The sequence below is a fragment of the Chlamydotis macqueenii genome, chromosome 24 (assembly GCF_036417535.1).
Source record: "Chlamydotis macqueenii isolate bChlMac1 chromosome 24, bChlMac1.mat, whole genome shotgun sequence".
Lineage (NCBI taxonomy): Eukaryota > Metazoa > Chordata > Aves > Otidiformes > Otididae > Chlamydotis > Chlamydotis macqueenii.
In genome coordinates this window covers 3555203-3582908 of record NC_141579.1, presented here as the reverse complement: position 1 = coordinate 3582908, position 27706 = coordinate 3555203, and the positions used below count along the sequence as shown (strand labels likewise).

The 27706-nt window shown below is 43.3% G+C and overlaps 1 protein-coding gene across 2 annotated transcripts in view; it reads left to right on the top strand.

The window, feature by feature from the left end:
* UBASH3B (ubiquitin associated and SH3 domain containing B) overlaps positions 1-27706 on the top strand; it is a 74644-nt gene that overhangs the window by 26599 nt on the left and 20339 nt on the right. For both annotated transcript variants that reach the window (XM_086766191.1, XM_086766192.1), the window contains exons 2-6: positions 20599-20652; positions 21232-21418; positions 21952-22150; positions 24370-24539; positions 26692-26900. In XM_086766191.1, coding sequence (XP_086622317.1) covers positions 20599-20652; positions 21232-21418; positions 21952-22150; positions 24370-24539; positions 26692-26900 — 819 coding nt within the window. The remainder of the gene's footprint in view (positions 1-20598; positions 20653-21231; positions 21419-21951; positions 22151-24369; positions 24540-26691; positions 26901-27706) is intronic.

Below are 27706 nucleotides of genomic sequence, written 5' to 3'. Positions count from 1 at the left end.
AGTTTATGTTACTTTCTGTTCTATTCAATGCTCTGTGGAAGAAATCGATTGCTTGAGGCTTATCCAGCTTGCTTGGAAGAGCTCCTCTTGGGCTGAAGGAGTTAATGGTTTGCTAGAATAACTGTCATCAGACAATTGTGTTATAAAGAGCAGCAGTTACCAAAATACATTTTCGCCTGCAGCATGCAAGAACAATACAGCTATTGTATTGCAACCGCAGAACTTGGCACACAGATAAACTTGAAAGAGAATCATGTTTTGTTTATTACGGAAGTGATAGAATCCATTGAAAGGTTATTGTTTGACTCCTTTTGAAGCAAATTCCAGCCCCTTTGTGAAGGGTGTTTGCAATCTTTGAGTCAAAGGCAGGAGGGAGTTTATTCAGTGGTGTTACCTTTCTTCCAGCAGAGATAGTCTGAAGGATAACAAAATCAACCTGCCTTCAGGTGACCCTTCAGAAACCCATATCAAACCATAATTTCTATTATAAAGGCAAGGAAGGGCTGAAATGTTCAGTAGAACAGTTTATTGGAATTTTCTATTTTCATCAGAAAAAGCCACTCCCTAAAAATAAATCCAAGTCTGAAAGCAGTAAATTGACAGCTCCTTTCAACAATGACGAAAAATGCATGTTGTGTTTGCAAACATGTAGTTCTCAGGTAGGAAAAAAAGCTGATTTTCAGGCTACATAAAATTCTTAATCCTCATGGAAACGGACAAAGTGCGAGGCTCTCACTCATTTGGCTTTTACCCAGGCTCATGTGTTCTGGTCTTAGTAAAGGTCCTCCAGCACTTGATCCGTAGCTCCCTGGTGTGTGATACTGACCATCTCAGTTACCGTTTTACACTCTGCTTTGGCCACAAGCAATCTAAGAGGCTGCCTGGGTCCTACAGCTGGTGCAAGAGGCAAAAGGCTTAAAAAGAAGCTCAAGGAAGAACTTTTTCACGCCACAAATAACTCATATTTGGAAGTTGCAGAGGCAAGGTGTTGTGAAGGGGGGAAGCAAAAATGGGTTCAGAAATCATCACAGCCATTCAGATGTACTTTTTGGCTCAGTAAATACTTAGACTGCCAGATGCTGAATGCTGGGAAGGTGCAAAGGTACAGGCAGAGGAAGATGACTTCTGTGTGCCTGCTTTTATACTGGTTTTAAGTACTCACCACTGGCCAGAGAACAGGAAAAAATAATGCTCTGCATGGGTCTTTGATCTAATAGAACACTTCTCAAGTATCACAAAGATCCATGTGTGAAATACCGCAATAAAACAAACAAAAAAAAATCAACAGTGGATTAGAATGCTCACAGAGAAGGTTTTTCCAGCAGGTATAGACTTCTTTTTCTCTCCATCTTCCAAATACTCCAGTATAGGACTGGAAAACTTAAGGCTTATGACTAAGAACAGAAGCTCATGAGAATGGCTTAGAGATAGTGAGATTTAATTACCAGAACATTAGCACTTGAACATTTCTTTTTTGTCATGGTCTCGAGGTTTTTGGATACACTTAAGTTGTTTTCTTAAGCTTTTCTCCCTGTCCAAGAAGGATATGGATTGACTTTGCTTTTTCTAATGAAACTCATTGATTCTGAAATAATCACTTGGTATTAGGAGCTGTGTCATTAAAAAAAAAAAAGGAAGAAAAATTATAGGATTGAGGAACTCTAATAATATGAATATGAAAGGGTTTTTTTAATTCTTCAAAGGTCATTATGTCCTCAACACTTTGCTGATTTGTTAAAGTGCATAATTTCATTTGAGTCACTTCCCCTACAAATTACACACTTAAAAACCTGCTGATGTTGCCTCCAATACTTAGAAAAACATCCCATTTTAGACTTTTTTTTCCATCCCCCACTGTATCTCAATTTTAACTTTGATAGATACTTTCAGGCAATCACGTACAATGCAGAGCCACCTTAAATCTTCAGTTCTTCCAGTTGTTTCTCAACAGAAGGTTGGTTGGGTTTTCTTTGTTTGTTTCTTTGGTTTTAATTAACTTTGGACATGGTATTACTAATTTTAAGCCTGGTTCAGTAGGGAGCAGTGGCATTTCATATACTGTGGGATCTTATCCAAAATGCCTACACCTTTAATTAGAAATACTAAAGCCAAAGACATTTAGGCTTGGGCTTGTTAAGCAGCAACATCCATATAAAGCAAAACAAAACCAACCCAGTTTGACAAAAATACTGAGTGCTTGCTAATCCTCAGAGCCACAGATTTTAACACCACAATTGAAAATCAAGGTAATTTTGTTTCGGTTCCTACTGAGATGCCTGACCCCAGTGACTGACATTTGAAATTTTTTGCCCAAATAATCAAAATTCACAGTGCCTTGCGCAGCCCACAGCCTATAAGACCCTCCTCCATCTTACAGATGCTGAAACAAAATGCAGAGGAGCAGATCCCTCCCTCCGTGTAGCCATGTTGAACTGGAGCACACACGGAAAACAATCATTTCACTCATCCTGAAAAAGTCAGACCAATTTACATAGATGTCCCAAAGGCTTTTGTAAGCCACTGGGATTTTCTTCTGTGAGCTTCAGCAGATATTGGAAGAACCTAAAGGTTACCAAAAGATAACCTAAAGGTTACCAAATTCAGCAGATTTTGGTAACCTAAAGAATAGCAGCAGCAGCCAGAGGGCTCTATTTTGGGCACAGTGTAAAATGCACCCAGGAATAAATAGATTTGTCAACATCAACCAACAAAAGAACCAGATCCAGCACGCGATCTACCTACTCAAGCCCCCTCGTGACTTTAACAGTCATGAGTTTTGCTTGGCATTCCTTTTCTGCAATGAAGAAGCTCCTCCAGCTACTTCTAATTTCTCTTCCACCCATAGTCCATCCATCCATCCATCAGGGTACCATAAAGAACTATGATTTCATTATGCACATGATGCGCAGTGGGAATTCATGAGATCTCATCCATATTGGTGAATTGCCAAACAATAGAGCTTCTGTATTCATGTAAACACCCCAGACACAAAAATAGGGAAAACTCAGAAGTATAAATGTGTTTATATCCAGAACAGTCTCCACAAAGAAGACTTTGTACAGTTTTATTATTGTTGGTTTTTTTTTCCCCAGAAGCATCAGCAGTTCCTTAGGCATGTAATTTATAAGAGGCTAAAATCTAAATTATGCATCAAAAAGGGAGAGATGCAACTTGAGGGTAATAACGCATTTCAAAAATAACTTCAAATGCGTAGTTCAGAGGAGCAGCCCAGAGCTGGAAGTGAGTGTCCAGTCAGCAAAGGCAGCAGAGAAGTAAAAATTACTCTTCCCTACATAGAAAAAAATCTGCTAGGGATCTTTATTTTTAAATCTGGCAGTAGTAGGGCTGTATGCTGCAATTCTGACTCTATTTGAAGGACTTATATGAGGGGGGTAATCCTTCGGAAATACACTATAGAAACTAGACAAGTCTTGCATGCAAGGCAGCCAGGTTTGCAGTACTGAACTCTTCCTTCATACGTGACTGGATATCCAAAAGGAACATTGCAAACCAACAATGCTGGAACTATCTGAAATTATATTTATAACCGAGAAGAGTCCCTTCTGTTTAACAGACATCACTAAGATAGAGCCCAGGGCAAACAGTCGTACAAATACGAGTCCTAAAGCTGTCGCTTTGAAATCTCAGCAAGCTCTGCAAGAGTATGATCTCTTTTAGTCCTCCTTGAGCTGTTGTACACCAATCTATAGCAAGGACAGAACTTTCTATTAAACTTCACAGAAACCTAGAGATAAGTGATCTTTTACTAATAATTTCTATCAAGCTTCTTACACAGGGTATTTAGTTGAAGATAAAGAAACTGTGAGTCATACCTAAAAGCTGCTTGCATGGCTTAAAGTAAAAGAACTTCCCCCTCAGCTCTTGACAGCACAGAGACCACACTATGAATAGTTTGTCTTTCACAACTGATTTTTTTTTTTTCTGTCTGTATGTACTAATTGGAAAGTATTATACTGTTATTTTTGTGACGGTCCAGCTGAAAGATCCCAAGATACCGTCACGCTGACGTCATGCATTACAGTGCCGAGGGGAATTTATGATCTAAACATACAGGTGAAAAGGATAGAGCACAGCAACGAGAGACAGAATACGCACAGAAAACTAGAGAGCAGTACTTTCACATAACCTTACATGTCAGTAGATGATGCCCATGTCTGGACTAGTCGTCTCACTCTTTTTCCAGGCAATGGGGAGAAACAGGCACTTACAGAGCATGACTCATCTGACCTATTTTAAATTTCTACTCTCGCCAAAAGTAAACATGCCTTACAAGTGTCTCCGTTGACTGTAAAGACAAGTCTATATGCAGGTATCTACAGTATGAATAACTATGTTTAAAAGAAAGGATACCACCACCGCAAGGCTATTAATTTCACTGAAACTATCCACAAAGTGAGCAATTGGTGCCACCACTGCTGGTTTAACGGAGCAAATTCCCCTCACCTTTCCTTGAGGCAAAAGTCCGTCCTTGCACTACTGCCATCATATCACAAGCCTTTTTAACTGTCCACACTTACTGCTGCAAAGAAACAGATTAAACCTTAAATTCAACTAGAAAAAGGAAAGGTGGAGACGTCTAGGCATAAACTGATGAAGAGCCATCAGAACAGGATAATACAGATTCTCCTTCCATGTTGTCTTACTGTTTCCCCACTAACAGCTGGCACTCAAAATATAAGCCAGATTCTGCTCCTGGAGATCCAGATGGAGTCACTCCAGATTTTCTGTGAATCCAGCACAGTTTCTGGGGATTCCTGCCAGGATAACTGAGAAGAGCACATGCTCCCCAGCTCCCTTCACACTGCACTGGAAGAGTAAAAGTGTGAAACACTTGTTTGGGAGGTGACAAAGCCCTGCGCTCAGATGGCCACCTTATTCCCTCTTGGTAGACCAAAAAAAAAAAACCAACACATTTTTTTTTTCCTTTGGGAGTGCTAGATACAGGACAATAGCAACAGGGAGAGCAATAGCTCTGAGAAATTACTTTAGACATCCAATTTCTTATCTCTCAGGCTTTAGCTTCTCATCAGGGCTGTGTTGCAAATGAAAGCTTTGACTATCACAGCGAGCAAATTTTTATCCTTCACCAATAGCAGGGCTCCAGTTCGGTGTCAGGACCAGGGCTGGAGCTGGTAACAGATTTTTCTCTTGGTCTTTTAATGGAGTTTCTCATTTTCCTCCTGTGACTAGGTTTACTGCTCCCAGTGAACAGTCACATTGAAATACTACCAGAATATGTGATCATAATGTAAGGAGATACAACAATAATCACTGATTAAAAAGGAAGAATGAAAAGAGTAAGGGCTGGTGGCAGGACTGCTAAATGCTGATCAGTGCTGTAAGACAGCCTTTGATTTTTTTTAATTAATTATGCATTCCTTCATACTTCGTACTGCCGTTCATTTAATTGGACTCCTTATTTTTAGACAACTACAGCAAGAGGAAGATAGGGTACAGCTTTCAGAAGCTCAGCTCTAGCCTAATTCTGCCTCATTTAATACCACTGGGAGCAAAATTAGGCTAATGCTGAGCTCTTCTGAAAGCCTCGTGGTCTTGATGCAGTTTAGCATACTGCATGGTTATCTGTCTTGCAGGATGGAAAAATTTCTATGCAGTTCAGTCTGTCCACACAGGAATCCATGCATAAATGGGTTTAGCATCCACAAACATCCCAAAACCTTACTGCAGAAAAGTGTTGAGCAGCAGAAAATGGTACCAAGGTCTATCTCCTGCCTACAGAATTTGCCATGATATTCACTGCAGCTTCACTCATGCAATTTATCTGCGTCCTATACAGAACCATGTCTGCCAGCAGAGATAAAGCATTAAATATTAAACTGCAGAAGGGGCAACGAGGAATGCACTGAGAAAGGTCTGTTTTCAGCTGCAGCCTGAAATCATGTGTTACCACAGGTGAAAGGGATATGGAGAAAGAAGAACCCTGCATTCCTGTTTCGTGGAAGCTCCTTATCTGTGCTTCCTGAGTGTGTCTTTTGGGAAATGGTGGAGAGATGTAGGAGCAATGAGAGTTTAGCTGAAGCACATTCTGCTCTTTCAGTTTTCCCAGGACAGGAATTCCTGAAAAGCTTTCCCAATGTATCTTCAACTGTGGCAGTATAAAAGTACTTGTGTTGGTATAGCTCATGCACTTTCAGATCTGAACCCTTGTACAGTCCTGATCTTGATTAGTCTTTCACCATCTGCACAAAAGCCATGCCTACCCTGATGAATCTACGGCAGAAAAATGTGTATAGCATGATGTAGCTGCCTTTGAATCTTCACTGTCTTTGAACAACCAGCTCACAAAGCCTTGTTTTGTGCACATGTCTTTCTGATGGTTGATACTTTTCTTATGACTGCAGCATTTCTTAGGGCTTGCTTCTGTGAGGATCCTCCAGTACCTAATAACAAGTAAGCTCAGCTCACAATCTTTTCCATCTGGTGCACTCCTAAGGTTACTTATGGCCATCCAAGAATCTATTTTTACAGAAGCTACAAAACATGAAATATCCTTGATAGCTTTACATCTCTGTAACACTAGGTTTAAATATACTGGTAGGTTCAGAAGTTATTGCAGGAACTTGCAGAGGCTCTCAGACACACACACACACAGATGTAACACAGTCCTATAAGCCTCAGCTCCTTTGAGAACCAGGAGAAAGGCCTCACTACAGAGAAAAGTTTGAAACGTGTTCCCAGGATACCCTCAAATTTTAAAACTTAGAAAAAATGCAAGAAGAAATCACAATGTCTTCCTTTTTAATATTTTTGAGAAGTAGATTCCATTTTTTCAACTCATTCAACTTAAAATTTTGTATTTCCTCTTTTTGCCTTAATCTGAGGGTCTCTTAAGCCTGTCTCCTGGTTTGGTGATGCCAAGCCTGCAGCTCACTGGGTCAAATGGGCAGAGACTTCCTGAGTGTATTTGCATTCAGAAGGCCATGCTGGGTACGGATAAAAGCAGGGCTGTGGCTTTCTCTTTCTGTGAAACCCACTGGAATGAGCTTGTCTATGGGAAGAATGGGATTCTGGACTCCAGAAGGGTGTCCTACCTCTTACAGGACAGTTACACACTGTTTGCCATACATGCCTTGCTATTAGCCGCTGAAATTTACTGCAAATAATTATTCTGAACTGGTATCTAGTATTCTCCTTTCTTGCCTACTTTTCACAAGGTAGCTCTTAAATATTTACCAAGAAGGAAGCTCATGCCAGTCTAGGTCCTCTACCATAATCACAGGAGCCCGCATAACAAAGTACTCTTTAAAAACCAAGAGAGCTTTATAACCGATCCTTATCCACACCAAGCATCTGTCATTCGTTTAATTTAGAGCTCTTTCTTATTTCATCTCCCAAGAGCCCACTGACAGGGCAGAGAGAGGGGGTCTAGCTGTAAGCATAGCTATTATTTTGCGGTAGCAATGCTGCAAGGTGCTCTTCCAGGGTCCTGCCGCTGACATGCTGCACTTGCTAATGCTGCTGTTAGGGACAGCTGGCTGGCTGGGAAGAGCTGAAGTGGATCAGTGACATACAGCACAGGACAGGCTGCCTCGTCAGCATGACTGAAAGAAAGGCTGCAATATTGTTACCATTCCTTCCGCATTTGTGAAAAAAAAATTGCGCTTCTTTGTATGCTTTCAAATATCAGACACACACAGGCAAAATAGATAAGATGGGGATCAGTTGTAAAAGATTTGCATTGTGAATAATTTTAGAAATACACCCCCACACCAGTACGTATACTCTAGTGCGGGGGAGAGCTACGCTATGGAAATGAGGTGATGCTTGTGTGTATGCCTGTCTAACAGTACCTGCCTGAAAAGATCAATCTGGATAACAAGGTCTTCAAGGCAAGCATCCAGGACTTGGCCTCCTACACAACGCTGGCAATAGGATGAAGTGTGCCTCCACATGGGAGATGCTTCTGGTAAAGTGCTAAGGCGAAGTGCTAGCTGCCTTTGGTGACTGGCAAAAGAAAAACCATGAGAATAAACACTTCATACTCAGACAACACATCCCATCTGAGAATCCTTACGGTCAAAACTCTTAACTAAAGGGAAGTTCCAAGTCTCACACCATTTAGGAGCACAAAACAAAACATCAGTAGTCATATTGGCCAAGCATATGAATAGAGAAGGCAAAGGACAGGCCAGGTTATGTCTTATTCCCCATATACAACGAGCTTTGTTCAGGCAAGAGGAGTGAGGACTATCTCCTCACCTACTCCCAGTCCATTACTGCCAGTACCTGACTTCTCAGGTATCAGAAATTAAAATTATAACGGTGAGAGGAGGAGAAGGAAGGAGACATATCTAGACCGTGTCACCCACATCACATTGATTCTTGATGTGCAGAACACAGAAGAGGAGTCGAGCACCTTTATGGCTGGCGCTGTAAAGCTGCCAGGGTTTCAGCAGCACTTAGTCCCCGAGAACTCCCATCCCTTGCAGTTGGCTGAAACTGTGTGCTGAGCGCTTTTTAAGGCCTAATGCTGCTTGTGTTTACTCAAATGGCTCAGAAGAGACTGAAGTGACTGGGGGAGAGACTTGCTGAGCTGATATTTTATGATCTCTACTATAGCTGTGCCCTGCTGAGATCTCCGAGTCCCATTGTGCCAGGCACTGGAGAGTGCCACAGCTGCGGACAGCATTTGTACGATGTTAAACAGCCATCTCAGAAAGGTGAAGTTATTCCTCTGCAAACATGAGAACTGAGCACTAGAGCAACCAGTGCATCAGGATACCCACTAGATTTGGGAGCCCTTAATTGAAGGCTATGAACTGGGTCAAGGAGTATCCTGTGGTGAGAGGACTGGCCAGAGCTGGGCGGGTGATGTGCTGTGCTGAAGGTCGCAACAGACCCTTTGGTCAGGTATGATGATTTGGAGTTTTTTTGGAAGGGGGTGAGGTTGTTAAGTATAGTCCTGCTCCAGCAAATACACATCCATTGTGTTACTTACCAGCATCAAATCTCCAGATTTTCAGTGAACTGAAAAAAAGTTACTTTTATCATGGCAAACACTTGTTTAAGATCCTTAGAAATTCTGCTGGAAGAAAGAATAGACCCGAAGCCTTAATTTGCAATAACCTTTCACCACATGCTTAGCGGAAGAGCAGTTGGCATTTGCTTATGCCTCTCTGAAGTCTGTAAGTACATGCTTGAAGTTAAATATATGCATAAGTACTCTTTGGTGTAGGGATAATTAGTAAATCTAGGTCTCATTAAGGTCTACCTATTTTCTTCTTTGTCATTCGCTATTTATTCTGCAAGAATATAATCAGATACAGGAATAAAGACTATACAGTTAGAACTGACAGGCCATAAGAAAATCAGAAAAGTATGCAGGGAAATATTCCCAGTCTGTGGTAAAGTTCTCTCATTATGTTCTCAGATCCTTCTTTATCTCATTGTTTCTCAAGTTTATCACAATTCTTCATTTCCTGTTCCCTTTTAGACTTCAAACATATATATTTTTAATGTGGCTTTCTTTAACCCTTCCACAGTTAGTATTTAAACCTTTCAGAAATTCTTGGCTAGATCTCACGTACAAATTCCAGATAACTTAACCAGACACTACAAGGAAATTTTTTATATATAATCTGGTATTAGAGTTTAACGTCTAGCCAAGAGTTTATGGCTTCTCATTGTTATTAATGTTATAAGGGCAAAATAATTGTAGTGTGTATTTTTATAGCTTCTGCCACTTGAGGCTTGTAAAGAACAGATATTAATGCAGCAATACTTCATTCCAGTGTGGATATCCCACACCTTACTTTAGTGAACAGGACTCTCAAAAGCATCCGCATTTGCCTATATTTCCTCCTTTTAGAACAAGAATTGGAAGAAGCAAGCCAAAGCTGAGCTAACTTAAAAATCCCCACCAAAATTTTTGCTACGGCTTAATTTGACTGCAGTTTTTCCTGATGTCCTGGTCTGCAGGATTACTTTAGAGAGTTCACCACAACTACCAGACTTGTATCAGCCGAGGACTACAGAGTGATCTGAAGACGACCAAATACAGTTACCCATATTGAAATTCAGACCAGAGCTTGCTAACTAATTTCTTTTTCCCCTAGTGGAAACTTTGACATTATCTTTAGCTGACTGGTTTAACCACACACTTCAATATCTCTGAGGCAAGAGACTGAGACCTGTGTGTGACTTCTCACCCCAAGGAGGAGCTTCTAGTACCATGGCACTCCCAACCCCAACGCTGCTTAGGGCAGTGTTTTAGCCTTGAGTCAGTGGCAAGCGTACCTCACCATCTGCTGTGTTAACCCTCCTTTCCCCCATTTCCTGCAGCGCTTTGGGGTTCTTACCCGGGTATCCCATAAGCATATTGGCATAACTTAGTCTTATCTAGACGGCAAGAAAGAGTAAATGAGGAATACCTATTTGAAATATTTTGAAATAGTTTTTATTGAAAACAATAAGGCTTAGAAAAATTCCTGAACAGAGCTGTCTAGAGCAGGAGGCTATTTTGGGTATCTCTTTTTCGCCTTTCACCCAACTATCTCAGTGCCCCACCCTTCTTCCTTCCACCTTCCTTAATTTCTTAGACTTCCTTCTTGTTGCTTTGCATGAGTCTGTTTTAGGTGTGAGATCATGGTAGCTTCTCGCTACGCATCTACTTCCCATTTTCTGTCTCTGGGATTTGCCTTTTCAGCAAAGTCGGGACTCTGTTAGTACATACAACATGTAAGATTCCTCATGATAAACAGACATTGCCAATAAGAAGTTAAAATAACTACTTGAGAAGAAAATAAAGTGTCTGAACACAGCTAGGCTCTTCCAAATGCAGGAAGGAATGCAAAAAACAATTAGTGCAAAGAATACCAAATTAAGCTTGCTGAGTCCAGCTGTCAGGACATGGGCGTCTTAACTCTTCATCTACAGCAAACAGATATTCAGATTAACCACAAAATATCATTGCTTTGATATTAACCATTGCCTTTCCTCTTGGTAGAAAGCCATTCCATCTCATGCCCTGACCAACTTCAGTATTAAATTCCAGATAAGCCCACGAAGCCTTACTGTGGAGCCCACCATGGGATTTAGTTGTGATATATTCCCTTCCCTCTACTAGGTGGAACGAGACTGAAACAGTGAATGGATTTGGCTGTGCAGGCCTCAACCTGATGCTTCACTATCTTAGACTAAAACTTCAGGGCTGCTTGTTATTTGCACATAAGTGAAAGGTACAGTCCAAATCTCATTACACACGAGCCAGGGCAAGTTCAGACAAACCCTCAAACTCTCCTCTGAGGATGTGCATGATACAAAGACCTGGACTTTAACCTAAAAAGAAATCTGCATCACAAGTTTTCATCACAAGATCCAAACTGAGTAGCTCAATGCTTTGTTTTCTGTCTTTAGCTATACCATATTGACGTTGGTCTGTTATCTCTACCCGCTTCCTCTCTATCAGGCTGGGAAGACTTCCCCTGAGCTGTGGGGTTTACTCTGTCTTTGGAGAACAAGTCAACTCTCCATTGGCAGTGAAGAGGAGCTAAAATCACAAGGCTCCTACTAATAGGTGCAGCACATAGGAAAAAGGAAAAAAAAAAATCAAACAAAACTTCCTTGCATTGCACTGAGAATTTGTCCCAGAAAACAAGGGCCTTGGTGGTTTGCAGGGCTCAAGTTCCTGGTACAGCCCAGTGTCACCAACTTCACAGAACAGCAGCTTTCTGGCAAATTGTGCAACTGCACCACCCCCGAACTTCCTGTTTTGAAACCCCAAGAAGCTGGAAAATGTTAACACCGGCACTTTAAAGTGCTAGTTGTGGCCTTTTTTTTTTTCTTCTTCTTCCTAAAGATCTACATGATACTAAAAATTTCTACATACAAAGGAGTAAAAGGGGGCTGCCTTAAGGAACGCGGGGGCAGAAAAGCAAACCCATGCCTCTCCAGGGAGCCCCAAGCCAGGCAAAGCACAGAATGTCAGAGCATCCATAGCAAAACTATCCCCTCTTCCATGACTTGTACACATTAGGTAGCTCACTGTCTCTCCACCTCCTCTCGCCCTCTCTGAATTCAGGTGTTATGGGGTGTGCTCCATCACTGTAGCTATTGCCGAGTTTTTCAGCAGCAGGTCCTGGTGCTTCCAACTGGAGCTGAGCTGGGCCCTGCAGATACCTGCTGAAATGGCTGTTGCCAAAGGCGAACTGTGCCGCTCAGAGTAAGCGGCAAGGGGACAGATGGAGAGGCAGGTGCTTGTGAAGTGGCAGCGAGACAACTGTGATTCACGTGTCGAGCAGCGCTCACCGGGCACCACGTGCCATGAACAGCCACCTGGCCCGGCTTCCCGCTCTGGCCAAGCCATGTGACGGATCCACGCTCTGCACAGAGCCCACCCATGACAGGAAAAAGAGGCCCTAGCAATAGGAGGACCTTGGTACAGAAAACAGAGATAAGGCAAATCTCTGTTCCATCCCAGTTCATTTCTGTGTAGGAAGAGCAGCAACTGGAAAGACTAAAGCATCGTGTTTGCCTTGAATGCTGCGAGGGAACTTATTTATTTCCAATCAGCATGACAACTGCTTCCTTTTCTGGCTGTCACTGAAACTCCAGATGGTACATTTGAGCATACTTAAACCTCTAACTTGGCTCCTTGCAAAGACATTGTCTTCCTGGTTCGCTAAAAATGTATTAATAGCATTGGGATGAAAGCTCCTGCTCTCCTGCACTGCACTGTTTGAATAATGAAACTGGTCACTGCGGCATTCTGGCTAGTATTAAAATTAAACATTTGAAGGGAAAGAGCCTCTGCTGAGTGTGCTCCAGTTATAACCACCTTCTATTTGAGTTTGTATTATCTATATTTGATGATTTTGCTAATATTCAGACCTCTGCAGCGGTTATTACCAGTCTTCCTGAACCCTGCCACCCTTTTCCAGTGATTGCTGTGCATCAAAATTTTGAACCTTTCTGAATCAGCCAGCTGAGGTGCTGCTGACTTTTATGGTTTTGTTAGGGAATTGTGAGACATTTCTTACATCTCCAACTTCAGCACTCCCGTTATTTTCAGAGCCTGCTGCTCTTCATCTGAGCAGCAGTGCATTTCTAGATTCTCATAAAGGGAGAGAAGCTTAAGGAAGTGAACTAGGAAGCCAGGCAACAAATGTAATCCAAACCAGAAACTAAAAGGAAAACCAATATGATTGTAAGCAAAACTGATGACAAGTTTTTGCACTTGAAGCTGAAGGGGAGAATAAAAGGACAGAAGAATTTTGTGTGACCAACTCAAATCAGCCAAAATACCTGTGCCTCGTTTCTCTGCCATCGCATGGGGACTTGGTGGAGTGGCTGGCAACTGCAAGCTCAGGATTTTGACATCTAAGCCTGGGCCTCATAAAAAGCTGTACTGTTATTGTTCTAAAGAAAATAATATCCTGTTTCCTTTTTAAACTGTGTATCTCTAAAAATGTTAAATGGCTGCTACATTCCTGTCTTTATCCTGGACACTTTTTATGAGCCTGTACTTCCCTCTTCTTTTGCTTTAACAAGCCGGCTAAGCAGAGGATTAGGGGAATGACTTAATGCACATGTGCTAAAGAAGAGGGGAAAAAAAAATCTGCCTTCAAAAATCTTACATAACTTCAAAAAATACACCCGTAAACCAGAGACACACGCCCAAGCCCTCACTCTCTGTACTTAAAAATAATTGTAATCATCATCATGTGGCCAGGCTGCAGTTTGCCAGCTGGACTATCCCCTGAAAAAAATGAACATTTTAAATTATGGAAACTAGAAATACATAGCAGCATGTTTCCCAAACTTATTTCTGATGGTGTTTCCTATTTCTCTCTCCTATTACCAGAGCTTGGTATTCAATAGCTGGGAGCACGCAGCCACCCCTCGGGAAGGAGGAGTAAGAGAACTACCGAGCCCCTATCGTGCTTTCAGGCACCTTCTATAAATATTTACATGACCTACAGGATATAGCACAGTTTGAAATCTTGCAGCCTCTGTAGCCACCGTGCAGTCAAGCAGTTCCCCGTACTCCTCTGAAAGTTCCTGTATTTCAGGCAAGACCTGGGTCTTTACATAGCCACGATTGGCTTATAGCGTTCACTGACCTAAATTGGGGATGTTGTACCGAACCGCATATTCCTAAGGGAATCTTGGCGTATAGCAATGAACTTGCGTTTTGTGGAGGATGTGGCTGCAATTAGAGTCACTCAATAAACGTGAGGAGGACTTTATGTCCTCCATCATGTGCAGAAAGCAACAGAAGGATAAGCTAGGGTAATGCTTGAAGCCAAAGCTCAGTGAAGGGAAGGAAAAGTAATTCTTCTGCCGTGCAGTTATGTTAGAGTGGTTTCTGTCTTGCAAAAACATCCAGGTTTTCTTGTTGCTTTTTTTTTTCCCCCGTAACAAAAGGCAGAAAAGGAACCTACCCAACCCCCTGCCCTAAACAGGAACTTGATCCCCAGTGATATCTTCCTATCCTGTCCCTATTTATAGAAGTAAGGTCACCCAAATAAGAACAGAAACGGTATCATATGATTTTTGGTGACCAACTGAATTCTGCATATTGAGAATTCAGAGGAACACATTTGAATAACCCACATCAGAAACCATTTGGAGAGAACACCTCACTGTAGCCATTTTTGTGTGTAGAGCAACTAAGCAATCCCTGAGACACAGGGTCAGTTATTTGGAATTTGGGTATCTTTCCCTACATCAAATGATCAAGTCATTAGCCGGACAAAAATTTGACTAGCAAAACTGTTCTTCAATGTGCAATTGTTTATTGAAAGCCTAAAATAGACACATTTCCACTATTCTACTGTTAATAGTATAAACAATTGATGAAAATTGCAAAAAGTAAAGAATCTGTAAAGGTCACTTGATGGGCAATTTGGAAACAAACACACACACACAAAGCCAGGAATTTTACTGTTTGCAAAGCATGTATAACTGCTTCCCTGTACATATTGCCATACAGCAGGGTTTGAGTTCAGGATGTCCCACACCACGATTGAGTTGGACATGTAAGCAAAGCAAGGAGTTAACTGTTAGGCTTCTGACCTGTACCTGGACTGACAGGAGTGCTCCAAACAACTGCAGCTGCATCTAGAAAAGGCCTAATTTTTGTCATTCCCTCAAGCCAGCTAGCATTTTGTTTTCTATTCTTTTACCATCAACCAACATAGACTGAAAAAGTCAAGCTTAACAAAGATACATATACCTATTTGAACATATGTTTACATATATATATATATTTTAAACACACACAAGCAAAAATAAAGGTGCCCATTTTATAATCCTATGAAAAACGTTCTGTTTGACAGCATTCCTCTTTCAAACTCATTTGGCATAAATTATGATCCATAATTCCTATCTTATCATGCCAGGCAGTCCTTTGAACTGAACCTAATGATGAGGGGAGCCAAGTACTTCCATCATGTTTAATGCCGTTTCCAAAAAAAAAAAAAGTTGTTATTTACACAGCTAAATATTTTATGGGCCAAAGATTCAGAGCTACTTGAAATGATGAATTCATCCCTCTGAGGGGTTTTGTTCATGGATAAGAAGTTTGTCTAGGCTCAAGGCACATAATGAAAGGGAAGATTTAGTCATTCCCTTTCTTTTACAGGCTGCCTCCATCCTTCCATTGCTCATTCACAAATCCCTCGGTGCCTCCGTAGGCAGACAACTCGTAGGTGGATCTGAGGTAGAGGCTGCTGCTAGCATTTTCTGCTGCCTCTGTGAGCAGCAACACGCAGCAGAGCGAGCTCCCTCTTACAAACAGAGGTCACCTCTGCCGATGGCAGGGTTTGAATCTGCTTATTATAGTAAAGGGAGAGCCGTTGGAAACGAGGTAATTCAGTCCTAAGCAGCAGCCAGAGGGGCCAACTTTATATGAATTAGACGTTGCTTCTGGAGAACAAACAGGCTGGCTGGACCTGAGGGTTCAAACCAGCTGTGTGACTCAGCCTTGGTGTATTTGAACGCGTGAGGAGGAGAGGAGGTTGCCAGCAGCAGTCTCTGCTCTGTACATGCCTGAAGGGCCAGCGCGGAGGACTTGAATGTCTCAGCCCTCGCAGCCCAGCCTGGCCGCGATGGAGGCTGGGGACCCTGCATGGCCATGATGCACAAACACACTCACCTTCCCCTCCCCAGCACAATGCCTTGCACGTCAGCCGATCTCCGCTGTGGCCATCAACACCTCAAAGTTTGCATACCTTTTTAGGGATAAAATACAACGCAGGTGCAGATAAAGAACTATCTCAAAATAGTTCACTGCCGTCCCTTGCTCTTGTGCTGTTTGCATTCACTTTCCTGCGCGGCAATTCACTACCACGCACACTACGACACCATTGGCAGCCATACACACCCTCCTTTTCTAAACTGGACTAGAATAAGAAAGCTGAGCACTTACAGAGGAAGGATTTCTGTGTGGTGCTTCTGAGACTGAAGGTTCTCCTTATGGTTAATGCATCATTCCCCATTACAGTCATTTCCTCTGAAGTAAATGGGATTTTGCCATTATACTTTATGTTTATTGATATATATTTCCTAGCTGAATTGATTTTCCCCTGTTGCCTTTTTTCCTACTCTGAAATTGCAGGAAGCCAAAAATCCTCCAACAGTAATGAGTTAAGGTCTGTGGCAGGCAGAGTTGTATACTCTCCTATTAAGCGGGCTGGGGTTAAAATGGGCACCACGTACCCGTTAATATGTGTTCCAGGGCAGCAATTCCAGCTCTGCTGTAATGTTTCAGGCTAGGAGTCAACTGTGGAGCTGAGACGCTTCCTAGCAATATTGTGATACTGTTTAACCAGTCACTGAGCAGAGGAAGACTTTCGTTGTGACTTAACATTGAAGAGTGCCACAGTGAGGCCGGTGAAGTTGAAGAATCCAAAAAAAAAAAAAAAAAAACAACAACAACAAAAAAAACCCTGATACTTTGTAGTGGCTAAAATACCTGCAGTGCTTTTGGAAGACACTACTGTTAGGATCTTCTTTCCCCTTCCCTAAATCCTCCATCTCCAGAGCTGCAACTGGACAGAGCATTTCCCTTGTTCTCTGTTCAAAATTGCTTGTACGTGTGAATTGTTAAATCCAGTTCTCTGTACTTCATCTCAGAGGCAGCAGACGTTAGGAGATGAAGGAATTGGATGGCTCAGGGGACTAGTAATGCTGCACAAAGCTTTCCACCTCCTATCCGAATCCAGCTGCAATCTTTGCATGGTTACTGTGCAATGCCGGTTTGGTAGATTCTGAAAAATAAGTTATTTTCTGGCTTTTTTTTTTTTTCTTTTCTGGTGCATCTGCATCACAAAACCACTTCTTACTGCTAGCTACACTACTGCAGCCAACATGCTACCCAGCATGAGTAAATCTGAGCATCTAAGCCATAGCTAGTCACCTAATTAAGAGACCTGATTTTCTCAGGAGCAGAGTACATCTTCCAGCTCCCACTGCACTCAGCAGTTGTGAAAATGAGGCCACTTTTGTAAGTGGCCAAACACAGCTGTGACTGAGTACTGAACTTTTAAAAAGTTGATGGTGACAGGGCCTGGGAGCTGGAGCACCCAGAGGATGGGTCCTGTTCAGGTTCTGGCTAGTGGCTACAGAGAGGGGTATATGGGAGGGATGCAGCGCATGCCCTGTTTTGCGACTAACCAGTGGCTATCAGTCATCATTACCATTCCCAGCACTAAATTTTAAAAAGTCTCTCAGCTCCAGGTCCTGTGATAAAAATATACTTTGGCTTTTGTTTTCTTTATGCAGTGTTTCCTCCTTGCACTGAAAAATAAATTGAAAAGGGAGTTTATTGTCCCCATGGAAGAGATAGGCACCTTTTGAAATCACACATGAGCAAGCGTGTGTGGGGCCCAGCTTAATGCTTTCTAACGCCCTTTGGCATCCCGGGAGCACAAAAACAGCGGAGAAGGAGCTGCAGTCAATTCCAGCAGAGCTCTATTGTGCTATTTGTTCCAAGGAAACATCAATTCATTAAGCAAACAGTCAACAAGGGTGGGTGGCAGAACCGTCTGTCCTGCTAGATTGTGCATGACTCCTTCAGAGATGTGCTTTGGGGTCTGGAGAGAGTAAATAACGAGCGAGAGCCAGCTTGTCTGCCCTCGCTTTCCAACAGGAGAAACTGCTCATTTCAAAGCCAGAGCTTTACTGGGAGGGCGGTTTTAATTCACTGCCTTGGATGCAACACAGACAGACACACTTCAGTTGCAAGATGTATGCTTAGGAGAGTCACATTTTAGTCCTGTTTTAAAGACCATAAACAAAGGCGATGTCACAGAAATGGATGATGAAACCAGGGTAGGAAGAATCCACAGCTGGCCATTGCTCTGCTCAAGGAATAGCCTCCCTGAAAGTTTCCCAGCCTGTGCAAGGGGAGAGCTCTTTGCTCTTGTCTGAACTACTTTTCAAAGCAAAGCAGTGGCAGTTTTGCATAGCACATCTGAGCCGGATTAGGGAACAGGTCAGCAAGACAAAACAGACCAAACTATGATGTTGACCACGTGAGACGCATCCTTCCAGAAGGCAGGTGCTTGGACCAGCACCCTGCTGATCTCAAATGAATGCTGGCAGATAAGGGCAGCAAAACGCTTCAGGAGGAAGTATTTTCATAATCACACATTTGCAACACAGCCCATTTTTGCAGCATTATCTTTCTGCCTTCCTCTTACTCTCAAAATGAACAAAAATACGTATATTCAAGGGGTGGGGAAGCCAAGGACAGAGTTGAAACACAGCTGAGTCAACAACACATGTCTACAAGGTGGTGGGTAACGTTGCATATTCCCACATGGTTATCAGTGATTTCGAAAGTCATCGCTGCAGACAGAAAGCACAGTAAACATCCTACACAGCACTACGGGCAGAAACAAGAAATGCTGGGCAGTCCCAGCTGCCCTAATCCTGGAGCCACGGGTTGGACCCTGGAGTCGTGACCCTTTTCCCTCACTTGGACCTGCTTCCTGTAACCAACCAGCAGCACTTAGCACAGGGTGCATAGTACATTGATCTTGTCCCGTGGGTCAGACACATTCCCTCTAGCTTAAAGATGTCAGCAAGTCTTTTGCACTTTTATCAAGCTGTAACATACCATATTTAGTGAGATTAGGTTGCAGCTTGAGGTCGGCCAGTCTAAACTAGGAGTTTTCTTGTCCTCACTCCGATTTTCTGTCGCTAACAGTGGGCAGCTCTGAGACACAGCATATAACCCACAGAGCAGAAGGAAGGCAGCTGCTTCAGCCAAATTAACAACAGAAGAATACAACCGGCTGTCACCTTTGTCAGTCCCTGGGCTGTGTCCCTGCGCATGCTTCACATGCCGAATGGCACCCACCAGGGTTTCACCTTCGGTGCTGGTGCCTGAAGGCATTCCCTGTTGTCTAGCAGTGAGAAAGACACCTCTGTCTACCAGTACAGCGTGGTGGGGCTGTAGGATGTAGACCCTTTTCTGGCACTGCCCATCTGTAGGATCCCTTCCCCGGCTTCAGGGAATGACTGCCTGGAAACCCCACTGTCACCTTCTGCAAAGGCTTCTTGCTCTTCAGACCCTCCTTTTTTTTTTGTTTCACCTACACTCACACTACTTTGCACACATGTGTGCTGAGTGTGTGCTGGTTAATTAGATTAAATTAGCACCCCATTTATTTTTACCTCCTTCCTACTACACCTGCAGCACTTGTTTGAGAGCAGTACTGCACTTCTTCCCTTAAGTAAGAAGCTCCAAAATCACCTATTCACGGGAAATTTGCCTCCTGACACCCAACTGAGGGCCTGACTTCTGCCTCATGACCCCAACATCTCTATGCTTTGGTCATCATTTTTTGCTAAATATTTATGCTATTTGGATTCTGGGTGAATTCCTCTTTTTGGCAGTCTTCAGTGATACAAAGCTGAGCTGATCCATAGCTGCATTTCAGTGCTGATGATGAGCATTTGGAAAACACTGGTATATGCCTACGAGTTAAACGGCACTGTGCTGGTTTGTTCTGCAACAGGAAAACTTGCTGAACAGAAGACTTGAGTCTTCCTAGTTGGAGTGAAAAGGGATTTATAGGGATCCTGAGGGGAGATAAGCAAAAGAGCACTTTGAAGGTAGCAAGGACTGAGGGGAGCGAGGAAATTTTGCCAGGTTATTGTAACCTGAAAAATCTCTGGGTTTTGCCCCCTGGTGGCAGTTGAATTTTTCTTGTCCTCAGTGCTATTGCAATGCTTGCCCTTCCAGACCCAAACCTTTCGATTTTTCATGCTGTGCAAATGACCAAAGAGGTCATTAAATGCCAATAGCTGGTGCATCACCGTCCAGAAAAGCACCAGCCCAAGCAGGGAGAACCCAGAGGTCCATACCTCATACTTTGAGCAGGTTGCGTGACTTTGCCCCTCAAACTGTGTATGGCCATTTGACCGCATATCCAAAAGAAAGCCCCAGGGCTGAGGGAATCAGCCTGGAACGTGTATTGTGCAGGTTTCTAAACACACCATTACAGCCCCTCCCCAGTAAGGACCCAAGGTTCAAGCAATAGATGTGACTATAGCCATATAATGTAGCATCACTGAAATATTCTTTTTATTTTGTTCTCTCTTCAGACAAAAAGCACTGGCATCAACAGGTGGAAGAAGCGTTCAAGCAGCATGTGACTGGTTGGTATGAAGTAATAAATGTTAAATAGAGTAAAAGAAATTCATGAATTTAACATCTAAGATTTTAGCCGTTAGAACGTGGAATTTTTAAACAGAGGCATTATCTGAAAAACACTAGCAATATTATTGAGCCATTATTTAATTGCTGTAAATAAGCCTTGTCTGGGAGAATTTGTGATCTTGACTAACAGCAAAAAAAGGTGAGAGAAAGGAACCACTACTCTCTCCATCCACCCTAGCACCTAAACAGAACACTGAAAGCTGCCTTTTCAAAGAGTTGAGTAATTTCTAGTGCGCTCCTCCCTGTGTTTTGTACACCGAAAGTCAGAAAGGCAGCAGCAATGACCCAGGTTAGATCTTCAGAGCCTCAGTCTGAAACTGAAAACCAATTTTCTGTATTACTTCGTAGTGGTAATGGGCTGCAATTTTACGACAGCGCACCTCTCCGCCTGACCTGCTGGAGCTGATTTTTTCCATAAAGGGAGAGCGAAATGGAGTGAGGACAGGGGAAGCTGATTTTGCTGAAAAAAAAAAATGTATGTCTTTATCTGTCAGTCTAACAGTTCTTTCTCCTCTCAGGCTGTTCTCCCATGTGGGTGACCCATTCCTTGATGACACCCTGCCTCGGGAGTACGTTCTCTACCTGCGCCCCACTGGCCCCCTGGCTCAAAAGCTGTCTGAGTTCTGGCAGCAGTCAAAGCAGATCTGTGGGAAGAACAAAGCTCACAACATCTTCCCACATATCACCCTTTGCCAGTTCTTTATGGTAAACCAGAGCTCCTCTTTCCGTTGCCTTTATGCATGCATTCATGAGCAGCCCTTGCCAGGCTCAAGCTGGAGACCTTACACGCCTCATTCAGTCACTGCAGAAGGGTTTGAGTTCAGGAGCTGGGGGTTGTTACCAAAATGGTCTGATGCCTGGGCTTGTTGAGGAGGTAATTGTTCAAGCATGTTGTTTTCAGGGAAGAGCAGCAGCCAAAAAAAAAAAAAACCAAACAAGTTCTTATGATCTCAAGTGATTGTTAACATGAGAATAGACAGCGTATGTGGGGGGTGAGGTTAGGAAAGTTACTTGGGGATAGCTAATCCTGCTTTGAGGGCAAGGAAGGAGCAGATGATTTCTAAACATACCTTTTTCTGTGACCCTGTGCTTTTTCTCACTGCATTATAGCAAAGGTAGACCATTCAGGCCCACCCACCCGAGCTTTTCCTTTCTCTACTGAGTGCACTACAGAGCTAAGCAGAGGCGTAAGGAGCAATTCTCCACCTGAGCAATGCTTGTCCCATTTCCTTTGGCAGTGTGAGGACAGCAAGGTCGATGCTCTCACTGAAGCTCTGCAGGCCACTGTGATGCGGTGGAAATGCAAATTCCCCGCCCCTCTGCCTTTGGAGCTCTACACCTCCTCAAACTTCATTGGGCTTTTTGTCAAGGAAGAAAGTGCTGAGGTACTCAAAAAGTTTGCTGCAGACTTCGCTGCAGAGGCTGCTTCTAAAGCAGGTGAGTAACTATGCCAGCAGCTAGAAAGAGCTTACGGCTTGGTCAAAGCTTGGACATTTTCAGAAGCCAAAGTTTTGATGGCATGGAGAAACGAAGCTCATTAAGCCAAGAATTTATTTTTAAAAGTGGCTTGAAGGCTAAGAGCCTGAGAGGAATACCCCATCAGGTTCTTTGGGTTTCAGTGCTTTTTCTGTTGAAAGATCGCCTCACACTTAGTCTCAAGTGTTATCTCCTGAAAGGGAAGTTGACATTTGGTGGTTCCTTAACCTTTCATATAGATGCTCTGCTGCAAGGCTGAGCATTTCCTGCTCCACTCACTACCTCAAGCCACTGCCACAAAACTTTCCTCAGCCATGTAAAGGCTTTTTCACTGCATCTCTGAGATACAAACAGAAGAGAAGTGCTGTGAGAAGACCTCAAGTACTCTGGCAACCTACAAGGGAACCTTATCAAATAGCCCTATCTCACTGCTGACATGGCTGGCTCCTGTTGCCTGGTCCTCTGCTTCTGGAGGGAGGAACCCATCAGGAGCCAGGAAGGGGGAGATAACCAGAGCATCCCATGCTCTGATGGTCTCCGGTGCTGAATGGGCTCTCTGAGTGTCCTCTGATTACCTCCAAACTTGGAAGTCAGAACAGCATCGGAGCACTATAACAGCTCCCTGACTAATCCTCCCACCCTCCATCACTGCAGTGCTCGGCCTGGACTAGTCACAACACCACCAGTTTAGTCCTTCATTATCACAGGCTCATCCTGGAGTTCAAGTGCATCAAGATACAGCAACTTCTGAGTCCCTGGAGTCTTTCAGTGCTAGACAGGCACCCCTTAATGCCATCCAGAACAGCTATTAGTCTCTGCCCCTGGTTCAGAGGAAGAGATACAGGTGTGTCGTAGGTTCATCACACCTCTGAAATGCATTGCTTTCACTTGACAGTGAACCTAGAACTTTTTCCTTTAGAAGAGGGAGGACATCTTTACAAATCTTTACAAATGCCCATTTTGGTAGGCAGACATTAGGCGGGTCCAAGGACTGCTGCAGCTATATGAGAATGGTACAAGTGCTCCCCTGCACGGTGTAGACATGCCCTCCAAACCAACACAGTCAGAAGGGGCAAGTCTTACCCCCAAAACACTGTCCCAGAAGAAGGAAGCAGTAATGGCTTCCAGCAAGCTTCTGCCCCTGCAACTGCTGCAATTCAGTCCAAATTGGTGCTTTCTTAGGGGAAGCTGATTGCTGCATTGCAGTCCACAGCTTGGTCAGGTTATCACATTAAAGTCTCTGGGGCTTTTTCAGAGATCCAGAGCATATTTTTTCTTGCTGATTGGAAAAAAAAAAAAGATGCATGAGCTTGCAAAGCTACCCCTGCCTGGCACTTGGAGCCAAGTCTCTGAATAGCTGCAATTTTGGCTGAATAATCAGTCAAATTTAATTGCAATTTTTGGTTGAATAAGCAAGAATAAATAATATGCAAACAATGTATCCTATGATTTCCACATGTATTGGAAAAGTCCCGGTATTTCACATACTTTCACCCTTCTGCTTCCTGGAATCTTTACCTAATGCAGGTTCTTTTTCTGTAGGATCATTTTGATTCATTATCTCACCAATTTATGTTGGCACAGTTTTGGAATACTTCACCCTCAGTGGGCAAACTGGTAATCCAACTAATGTCCAGGGAAAAGATCTAATCAACTCACACGAACCTGTAAATTCCATGAATTTGTATTTGCTACTGTAGGAGAGGGAATAGAGAAGGGAGAGTAAAAATTATGCTTTTTAAACTTGCTTATTTTGGAGAGTTTCTCGGCTGCTAGTGAAAGAAAGGCCACCCCTTTTCTGGAAAAGGGTCTTTTTTGGCAGAAGACCCAGTGGGTTCAAAATTACAATAACTGTTATCACACCATCCAGAAACCTATTGTTTTCTGAATGCAAATGAGTTTTGGCAGTTTGGCAAGGATGCCTTGTCTACCATGCTAGTGTGACTCAGGACTGAATCAGACCACAAATCTCTGGTAATTTGATCCAAGATGCAACGTATATAGAGAACTCACATTTGACTTCCCCAAAGCCTTTTCAGAAACTGGCCTACAATTTATTCCACTTAAGCTATCATTAAAAGTTCTGCTTTCAGCTCCTGTTCAGAGGTGACAGACACTCTTACACCTTCAAAAAGCTACTAATCTCAAGTCATTTGTTAACTGACGTCTTCTCATTGCAGATGTTCACGTGGAGCCCCACAAGAAACAGCTCCACGTGACGCTGGCCTATCACTTCCAGACCAGCCACCTGCCCACGCTGGAGAAGTTAGCACAGAACATCGATGTCAAGCTGGGCTGCGACTGGGTTGCTGCGATATTCTCCAGAGATATACGCTTTGTTAATCATGAGGTAAATTTTTGGAGCTTGTTTCAGTTAAAAAAAGGACCTAGCAGAGCTGCAGGCTGCTTTAGCTGCATTTGCAGCTCAAGAGTGCTCATGAACTGAATGAGGACTCCTATTTGCCCTGCAGAGCTGCGTGGATACGCAGCACAGACTATATAGACATTAAGGAATTTGCCTCAGGTCCCACAAGGACACCCAGAACGAAGATCTCCCACATCCCACCAGTCATCTTAACAAATGGACCATCTTGCTCTTTTTTTTTTGCGTTTTACTCATACTGTCTAGACTTGCCATTTCACCCACCTCATTTCTGGCTTCTTGTGGGAACAAAGTCCTGCTGGATTAATTAATTCTAACAATGACTCTGTTAGCTCAGTGTAATCTGGTCTGATCTCTCGAAAACCAAGCCAGTATCATAACCTGACTACTGTCTATTTCTTCTGTACAGGCTTGACATTATTAATTACAGCATTTAGTTTCATAATCTAAGAAATGTTTACCCTCATGGCCTGTATACTTCAGTTACTCAAATGGATTCTGTAACTGTAGTATCTAGACGGCTTAATAGAGTTTTCTTAATAATGTTGTTTTCCAACACAATATACAGAAAAAAAATATGTATTATTTCTGTAGATTGAGATCTTGGGCATAGAGAAACCACATGTGAGACTGATCTCACCTCCCTGTAAATATCCCCAAGTTAGAGCTCTAAGTCTGAGCCAGTCTGCGGCTCCCTTTGCACAGAGGCTCAGTGCAGAGAAACCTACACCTCCAGAGAGTGAGTCATCTGACCTAAGATGTCTATCTCGTGAAAAAATGAATCAACATCTGGAGGAGGGATCCTCCAAAAGGTGCCTGCTCAGGCAGCGAACTAGACTCCTGAGGTTGAGGTGATTAATCCTACCAAAGTGCATTGTCCAGAATCAGACACGCAAAACTCACATCGGAGTGGGAAAAAGTGACCACAAAGTAAGCAGATGCCAAAGCTTCTGGAGAGCTGAAGTCTCTCATGCATGGCACTCTGACCCAACCCAGCCCAAGCCACGCTTCCCATATGTGACAGCCTCCTTTCCTATCCAAAGAGTCATCTTGTCCTTTAGAAGCTGCAAGTAGTCAACACCATCACTGATGGCAAAGGGAGTTGCTGATGAAAACCAGCTCACGTCTTTGCATATCTAACTTCAGGCAGCCACATGTGAAAGTTTTGGCCTTGTGGTATCAGGTGACAGTGACTAGTTTCCATCTTCCTTTGAAGATACCACGAATAGTCTAGGAGGATTAGCAAGCGAATGGGCTGACACCATCAGGAGATCAGAACTCCTCAGCAGAATATGGTTTTTCTTTGCGTGATGCCATTGCAGAAGTTAGGCTTGGCCAGGGACAATAACTCATTTGTTCTCCTTTTAAATGGGGGACTGCTGTAGCCATTTCTGAGGAAACTTACTGATAGACATTTAATACGTGTGGGTTCCTCATGCTCCAGTGAAGAGAAGATTATGGAATTATGTTCACTGATCTTTCCCCCACCTTTGAACTTAATCCTGTTCGTGTTAGGAAATACAAAGAAAGCAGTGTGGTCACATCCCAGTATTTGTCAGCACCTCTGTTTTTTTCCTGTGCATTCTCATGAACAGTTTTGAGAGCAGGGTGTTACAGAGTCAAACCTGTTAGCCCCTCGACAGTGTCTCTGCCTTGTCTTCAAAAGCAACAGCAACAAGGAGAACTGCTCTTTCACAGCAAGCATGAGTAAGTAAACCAAAAGTGGTCACTAACCACTACAGCTGTGCACATTCCAGGTCCCAATAAGAATTTGGCTCCATTTTTAACAGGGCCCCGAGATTTCAGTACACAGCTATGTTTTTGCTCACTCTAAAAAAAAAAAAATCATCTGCCCCCCTTTCCCTCCTGGTTATCAAAGACATGACTGGAATCAGAGGGAAGGAGTAAACACCATAAAAGCTTTCCATCAGCAAAGAGTGGAAAGTGGCAGGAATTCCCTGGAGGTAGAGCTTTCCTGGATAAAGCACAAAGTGATGCATTACAAGGAGAGCTGTTCACACCTCGCTAAGGTTAAAGGTCCAGTATGGGAGTGCTCCTGCTAAAGGTTCCCATCCATTAACAATCCTTCCATTCATTTGTGCTTCTGTTTCTCCCCCAGACTCTGCAAGTGATCTATCCTTACACCCCTCAGAATGATGATGAACTGGAGCTGGTCCCAGGGGATTTTATTTTCATGTCCCCAGTGGAACAAACCAGCACAAGTGAGGGCTGGATTTACGGCATTTCCCTTGCAACTGGCTGTTCTGGGCTACTGCCTGAAAATTACATCACGAAGGCAGATGAATGTGGGACCTGGGTGTTTCATGGGTAAGTAAAGCCACTCAGTTGTTTTTGTCACTGTAAAAAGGGGGCTCAGCAGCTGGGATTTCACCTGGGTAAGTGAAGAGTCTCCCGCGGCTGCTGAGGTCGCTTGGGGAAACGTACTCGCACACAAAGCCCCGTCGTCTCATAAGCAAAGGAAAAGCCAATGCTATCCCTGTGCATGGGATTAGAGGACGATGTGATTTATTTAGCTAAGATGTTACAGCAACTATTACTCACTGGATGGCTGCTGCTGGTTAACGGAGCTGGAGCAGATGGCTGCTGTAGAGCCACTGCTGTGTAGACACCTCTGTAGTGGGACTAGGATCAGGAAGGTTTAGATGTGAGTATTCATTTGGGAAGTGAGATCTGCTGTGTATAATTCCCATGGAAAAGGACTTTGGATCAGCAGTGTTTCTTAAGATACTTCACGAGATTTTTTCAGAAGCGGTTAGTTGCCTGCTTGCCTCTGTCTTCAGTGAGAATGCAGATCTCACCTTGTGAATAGGGTTATGCCTTATGCCTCTTGATTATGATGGGAATTAGTTAAACAGCAATAAAAAACTAGTGCTTGAGGCTGGGTCTGGGCACTCCTGCAAGTTTCTCTGCATCTCTGAGCACCCAAGCACCTCTGACAAATGTGGAGCATAGGGAATAGTTTGTATGTAAAGCACAAGACAACAAGGAGAGGGGAGAGGCCTACTCCTGCCTGCTACCCCTCTGCTAAGCACCGTGCTAGTACAGAAGTTTGGTTATGGTCACACCAGCGAGCAGGTTAGTTACACAGGGAAGGGATGGAGATACAGACCAAA